This window comes from Acinonyx jubatus, chromosome F2, assembly GCF_027475565.1.
Source record: "Acinonyx jubatus isolate Ajub_Pintada_27869175 chromosome F2, VMU_Ajub_asm_v1.0, whole genome shotgun sequence".
NCBI lineage: Eukaryota > Metazoa > Chordata > Mammalia > Carnivora > Felidae > Acinonyx > Acinonyx jubatus.
The window spans coordinates 75,928,336-75,935,960 of NC_069394.1; the positions used below are offsets into that span (position 1 = coordinate 75,928,336).

The 7,625-nt window shown below is 35.8% G+C and overlaps 1 protein-coding gene across 1 annotated transcript in view; it reads left to right on the forward strand.

Moving 5' to 3' along the window:
• TCEA1 (transcription elongation factor A1) overlaps positions 1-6,358 on the forward strand; it is a 41,767-nt gene extending 35,409 nt beyond the window's left edge. The window contains exons 9-10 of the mRNA XM_027042868.2: positions 3,085-3,156; positions 4,779-6,358. Of these exons, the coding sequence (XP_026898669.1) occupies positions 3,085-3,156; positions 4,779-4,787 (81 nt within the window). The 3' untranslated portion in view covers positions 4,788-6,358. The remainder of the gene's footprint in view (positions 1-3,084; positions 3,157-4,778) is intronic.
• Positions 6,359-7,625: the final 1,267 nt, after the last annotated feature.

The following is a 7,625-nucleotide window of genomic DNA, read 5'->3' on the forward strand; positions in this document are numbered from 1 at the left end:
TCGAGCCCCGCATCAGGCTCTGTGCTGACAGCTCAGAGCCTGGAGCCTGCTTCAGATTCTGTGTCTCCCTCTCTCTCTGGCCCTCCCCCCGTTCATGCTCTGTCTCTCTCTGTCTCAAAAATAAATAAATGTTAAAAAAAAAATTTTTTTTTAATAAAAAATAAATAAATAAAAATAAAAGCTGGATAGTAATCATGGAATGTATATATCACATTTTGTTTATCCACTCATCTGCTTGTGGACATCTGCTTCCACCTTTTGGGCTATATTGTGAATAATGCTGCTATGGACTTCTGTTGTACAATACCTCTTTGACACCCTGCTTCCCATTCTTTTGAGTGTGTTAGGAGTGAGATTTCTGGATTATATGGTCATATTAGCCTTTTAAAGCAATGTAAAGTACCTATTCATAGAAAAATTGGAAAACACAGGAAAATATGAACAAGAAATTTAAAATCACCCATTAATCTGTGCTCTCAGAGAGAACAGTGGTCAGTATTTTGGTACCTGTAGTATTTTGTGAATTTTTTCTTATCTAGTTGCAGCCAATCATTTTAGATACAGTTGACCCTCGAGCAACACAGGTTTGAACTGCGTGAGTTCCCTTCTACACAGTTTTTTCAGTAAATCTATATCCAGTGTTGAAAATGTATTTTCCTTATGATTTTCTTAGTCACATTTTCTTTTCTGTAGTTTGCTTTAAGAATTTAGTATATAGGGGTGCTTGGGTGCCTCAGTTTTGTCTGACCCTTGATCTCGGCCCAGGTCATGATCTCATGGTTTGTACGATAAAGCCCCATGTGGGCTCTGGGCTGACAGCGTGGAGGCTGCTTGGGATTCTCTCTCCTGCTCTCTCTCTCCCTCCCCCGCACGTGAACACACATGTGCTCGCACTCTCTCAAAGTAAATAAACATTAAAAAAAAAAAAAAAGAATTTAGTATAGAGTATGTACAACACACAAAGTATGTGTTAATTGATAGTTTCTGTTATTGGTAAGTAAGGCTTCTGGTCACTAGTAGGTTATTAGCGGTTACATTTTTGGGGGAGTCAGATGTGGATGTTCAACTGCATGAGGAGTCGGCAGTCTTAACCCCCACATTGTTTAAGGGAGGAATGTACTTCTTTTCACTTAGCTACTATAAAACGTAAGCCTTTTCCTTTAATTATTTGAAAAAAAAATACAAAACCTGGGTAAACATCTTAATAGCTATATAATGTTCCATCAGATAGGTATGCTCTTATTATTTCCCTGTTGGATATTTAACGTGTTTCTAGTGTTTGTGCTGTTGTAATTTTACACTCTTCAAACATTCCTGTATGCAAATTTCCAACCCCCCAACTTTATGAGGAATTGGCATATAATTTTGTGTATTTAAAGTGTACAATGTGATCTTATACACATATACATTGTGGAATTATGACCAAGATCAAGATAATTAACATATTCATTACCTAGTTCACTCTTCCTTCCCTCCTCCCTCCTTCCCTCTCTCCGTCTCTCCCTCCTTCCCTTCCTTCCTTCCAATGAGAATGCTTAAGATCTACTCTGACTATAGTCACCGTGCTATACATTAGATCCTCGGAAACTTACGTTTTATAACTGAAATTTATACCCCTTGACCTATATCGCTCCATTTCCCTCTTCTCCCAGCTCTTGGCAACCACCTTCTATTCTCCGTTCCTATGAAATCATTTTTTCTTTTTTAAGATGCCACATATAAGTGATACCATACAGTATTTCTCTTTCTCTGTTTGGTGTATTTTATTTAGCATGCCTTCCAGGTCCATCTGTGTTGTCTCAAATGGCAGGATTTCCTTTTTAATGGCTGAATAATATTCCATTGTGTATATATATGCCACCTTTCTTTATCCATTCTTCCATTGAAGGACATTTAGGTTGTTTTCACAGTTTGGCTATTGTAAATAATACTGCAGTGAACGTGGGTGTGTAGGTATCTCTTTGAGATACATATTTCCTTTCCTTTGGATATATACATAGAATGGGATTGCTGGATCATGTGGTAGGGTTTCTTTTCTTTTTTCTTTTTTTTTAAAAGTCAAGTCTACCCCTAATGTAGGGCTTGATCTCACAACCCTGAGATCAAGAGTTGCATGCTCTACCAACTGAGCCAGCCAGACACTCCTACAGTAGTTGAAGTTTTAATATTTTGAGGAACTGCCATCCTGTTTTCCGTAATGGTTGTACCAGTTTACATTTCTACCAACAGGGATCCCTTTTTTCCACATCCGTAGTCTTTTTTTTTTGTTTTTTAAATGTTTGTTTATTTTTGAGACAGAGACAGAGCATGAGCAGGGGAGGGGCAGAGAGAGAGGGAGACACAGAATCCGAAGCAGGCTCCAGGCTCTGAGCTGTCAGCACAGAGCCAGACACGGGGCTCGAACTCTTCAACTGATGAGATCATGACCTGAGCCGAAGTCAGATGCTCAACTGAGTGAGCCACCCAGGCACCCCAGTCTTTTTGATATTAGCCATTCTAAATGGCTGAAGTGACATAAAGTGGTGTATCCTTGTGGTTTTAATTTGTATTTCCTTAATGATTTAGTGATGTTGATTTGTACACAGGTCTTTATTTGTGTTTCTAGTTACTATCTTAGGTCAGATACCAAGTTCTTAGGTCATAGAGAGTGGATATTTAAGGCTCTTACCTTGTTGCTGCCTCACTTTTACAAAAGTGGTGGCAGTTTATATTTTTTAGAATGAAATTATAATTTTTACATCTCTGCTAATTTATAAGAGAAAACTGATGTATCTTTTAAGTGATGATGAAATTTTTCTATATCAGCACTTATGAAAAATATAATGTGTGACTTAGATGATTTCCACTTATCTGGGAGAAATTAAACATGAAAAGACAAATACGGAATGATTTAGAAAAATGGAAGTTTTGAAATATGTGTCCCTTTGGCATTTATTTCGCTTACCTGAACTTGTTTCAGGCTCTTAAACATTTTATTGTGGTACTATTGTGGCTATTGTATCTCCTAATATAGAATGTTCTTATTGAGATTGGACTTCTTACAGTATTGTAAAAAGTAATATTTTTCGCTTGATTTTGCTGTAGGTACAAACTCGTAGTGCTGATGAACCAATGACAACATTTGTTGTCTGCAATGAATGTGGAAATCGATGGAAGGTATGGCATTATTCTTATATTCATATTTTACCCATTTAGAATAGATTTCTTCACATCGTTTTATTAGACTACCTAGCTATCTAGATATATATATATATATATATACGCTCATGCTGTTCAGTGTTCTGCAAGTCAATGACGAACTATTTGTAAAGGAATATACTATACTATACTCTTAGAAATTAAGAATGTTAATTTTCCTGCCTGCATATTGTCTTGGTGCAGGAATAACAGGATTGAATCTTAAATGTGCAATTACTGTGTCATAGTCCTGTGTATATACTATATTCATTCAGTTGCTTCCACTGTTGTACTTCCAGAAAATCTGTACATGAGTATTACCTGTCCTCATGGATTTGTGATTCTGGGAAGATTACTTTACCTTGTTGAAATCCATTTGCCTGATGGTTTTAGTGTTTATTTTAAGAATTAACAGATGAGCACTGCCATGGTTTTGGTAGGCTTTTCACTGAGCCTTCTTATCACCTAGATACTCCTGAATTAGCCCCACATAGGCAAGCTTATGTTTAAGTGATCCCTTCTTGAGTGATTTTTGTGAGCCACAGAAATGTAATTTAAACGTGAGAGAAGATTTACACATCACTTCTGAGACCATTTTTATTGTTAATAGAGATAAGGATGTTCAGTTTGTTTGGTTGGAGAGCTCACCTGGTAGGAGTATAGTCTTTGGAGCTAAACAAGTTTTGAACTCCTTTGTTGCTTATCTTTTTAGTGTATTGTAATTTTACGTCCTATTAAGTGTAAGTAGTATCTACATCGTAGGCTGTGGTGAAGAGTACAGATAATATATTTAAAGTGCCTGATAATTGTTGGTATTCCAAAAATGCTGGTTGTATTTATTAGTTTTTGATAAAGCTTGTATGATGCTTTTTTTTTTTTTAAGCTATACTTAGCTTTAGACCTTTTGCTCTAATGCTTAAATTATTGCCGTAAGTTAAAGCATTTCCTGGAAATCAGAGGTGAATTAAAAGTAGACAGGTGGGAGTATTCTCCACAAATATGGTATAGGATTTGGGCCCTAGACATTATTTTAGGGGTTGAAGTTTTTTACATTGGTTGAAGAGAGGGACATTCATTATTTTCAGTCCTGTTGAGCAAGTCTGGCTTTTCCAGATAGCTCTTTGGTTTACTTTGCATAATGGATGATGATGATGATGGTTACTATTACTGTGCACATTGCAGTTTGTTTTGAATACAGGCTGCGTGCAACATAGCTGTGACATAGTAGCTGCTGGATTTGAGGAGAGTTCAATTTAGTGTAGAACGGTGATGCATAGATAGGGTGGCTTACTCTAGAAGTGTAAGTTTGAAATGAATTTTTGTTTTGGAATTATTTTTTTTAACATAAAACATTAAGGGCACTTAATAAAAAATATTTTATACTATTTCTTCAGTTATATATTCCTACTGATTCTAAGTTGGAAAAGTCAAACACATAGGATAGGTGACTATTCATGTCTGAGAAATATAGCATCTTTTTCAAAAATGCCTCTTTCTTCAGCAGTGTAAGGTGTATACTGTGTTAAATGGGGGTGGGGTATACACTCCATTGTCTGTATTTAAAGGTCTCATGAAATACTTCTCTTTTTTTTTTTTGGCAGTTCTGTTGAGTTGGAAGAAATGGCAAAATGCCTGGACCATTAAATGGATTTTCTAATTAGCTTTAAAACTAGGCCATCTAGTTTTCCTGCAAATCAGATTTTTAAAGTAACGTACATCCCTTGGGTTAGTCTTGGTTTTTGACATAGCATTCCTTCCTTAAATGCCTTCTGTAGTATCAGATCATTAGGGAGACCACATAATAATTATATGGTATCTGTTTCAAAACATTTTTTTTTTCATTTTTGTAGTAAGTTGATATTAAACTTTTGGCAGTTTATTTTTACCTTTTTTTTTCCTTTTAAAAGGAAAACGTACCTTAACTTTTTTACAGTCCAAAACATACACTGTAGAAATGTTATTCTTCTCAGTTAATACATAAATGGAAATTGCGTTTTTTCCCCATATTGGCACATACCTGCAAATAGCAAAGGAGAAGAAGAGGTAATATAAGTTTATCAGATGCGTGTGTATTCAGATAATACTTGACCAGCTTATCTAAATTGTACATAATATTTGAACTAGCCTATGAGATTGAACTTAATTATTATGTTCACAAGTCTGGGATAATTAGATATTATTTTGCATTTGTAACTAACCGTGATAATCATTTCTTGTAATTTCTTGTACATGTTTATGACTTGTTCTTAATAGATTTTACTTTTGGAAACATGACTTGACTTTGTTGAAATCAGTTTGGTTTTGTTGTTTATTTACCTGTTTGACTTTGTAGTGTATTTTGGTTTTGCGGAACACTGTTGTAGTTGAGTAGGTTTTTCAAAAATCCCGGCAAAGGCAAAGAATGAAATCTTCTGACCATTTTCCCCTCATAGGAAGACATACCTGGGAAGAAAATGTTAGTGTTTTAGTGCAGTATAGTTACTGTAAACAGTTTATGACTTGATTTTGATTTGGAAATCTTTACTGACCAAGGATTAAGTTTAAGGACTATATATATAAATCATTAAAGCTGTGGTCTTTCCATATGGAGGTTGATAGAAAATACTTTTGTCCTGAGTCCAATTTCTCGACTCTTTTTCTGTCACACAATGAATGAGGTTGTTCAACAAACTGAATATATGGGCTGTAATGCAACTGGTTTTACAGTACAGATCTTAGAATTAAATTTTTTTTAAGTGCGTACCGTTTGTTTTGTTAGGAATAAGCAAAAATGATTTCCACGTAGATTCCTTAGGGTACACTTGCTCTAGCACATCTGAGAGGCCACTTTTACAAAGCCCCCATTTTTATCATGCTAAATCGATATTCTATCAGACTCCTGTAGAAAGACTTCAGTATATGCTTTGCACTCCCCTTTGCTCCCTTTTCCCACTTTTTAAATGCAAATCAATTTGATGTAACACAGAAGACAACATTAAAGGTCCATGTTGGGGCCCCATGTGTGAGCATTGACCCACTGGTACTGTCCTATCTCTACTTTGTCAGTTCTCAGATTAACCTTTATCACTTGAAAAATAAAGTGCATTTTTGGAAGAATAAAACTAAAATAGTACCACTTTTAAATTAAGTGATCCATTTTTAAATTTGTAATCCAATAAAGTTTCTTGTTATTAAACATGTATCACATTTTGTCATTTTATTTAGACATGGGCACTTGCTCTACCTTTGGTTTCAAAATTTCTCTCCCGATTCCTAAAGTGTTTTTAAAGGATGGTTTTAATTAAGTGATGCCTGCCCAGTTTTAAGTGAAAACTAGTGTTGAGCTGTAGTACAGAGCATGCTTTTCTCTTCTCTTTTCCTGGACTCCTGGGGAGGGAGGCAGGAGCGGTTCCAAGTAGAGCCCGCAAGCATAGGCCGTGTGTGCACTTAGCATGATCTGAGAGACCGAGACTAGTGAAAAATACTAGCCAGTTGTGAAGCCATAGGAAGGAAATGTTATCACAGGTAATACTCAATAATATTTATTTCCAGGACAAAGTAATTGTGTTAAATGAATACACATAAGAATTAAATTAGACCTATGTGGTAGGAATTAATGAAGAACCATCCTAGGAAGGCAGAAAATAACCACCTTGGTTTTCTTGCTCAGAGGTGATTATAAGCATTGGTTACCCAGTATTGCTAAGCCATGGCAAAAGTTCTGAAACATTTATGTACACCCAAACATCGAAATCTGTTTATATCTTAAAAATGGGAAAATAAGTTTAAAGTACTAAGATAGCAAAAGAAATAACAGACTATACTTTGAATTCTTATAGGTGCACAGTGATCGTCCTTAGAGGTCAAAGTTTAAATTGAGGGTTTGAATTTACTTCTCAAAATAAAAACTACAGTTAAAAATGTTGGGCTTTAAAGAGTTTTAATCTTAACTCTCCTCCTTCCATACCATCCCCCCCTCCCCACACACACTCATTTAGCTGTAGAAAATTAGCCCTTTAAGAAGAGATATCCCACTGGGAACTGTGATGTGAATAATCACTGGCATAAAAATCCACATATTTTTGTCGGTTTCAAAACTAAGAAAAGTACCAACATCGAAGATGCTGCTTCACAGTGAATAGTCGGGCTCTGTGCCAACAGCTCGGAGCCTGGAGCCTGCTTCAAAATCCGGGTCTCCTTTCTGTCCCTGCCCTTTGCCTTCTCTGTCAAAAATAAATAAGTAAACATTAAAAAAAAAAGAACACACTTACTGGTTGACAAGTTCCTAGGTAATAATGGAAACATTATGTTGGAGAAAGGTGAAGTCAGTTGAAGTCAGTCAAAAGTAGTAAGAGCTGTGTATTGGAAAAATCTCACGTGGCTCTCCTAGATAACCAACAGCTGTGACTTATGAAGAAAGCTTCTATGAGACACTTGTTCCTTGCTGTATCTTTAACACCTAGAATACT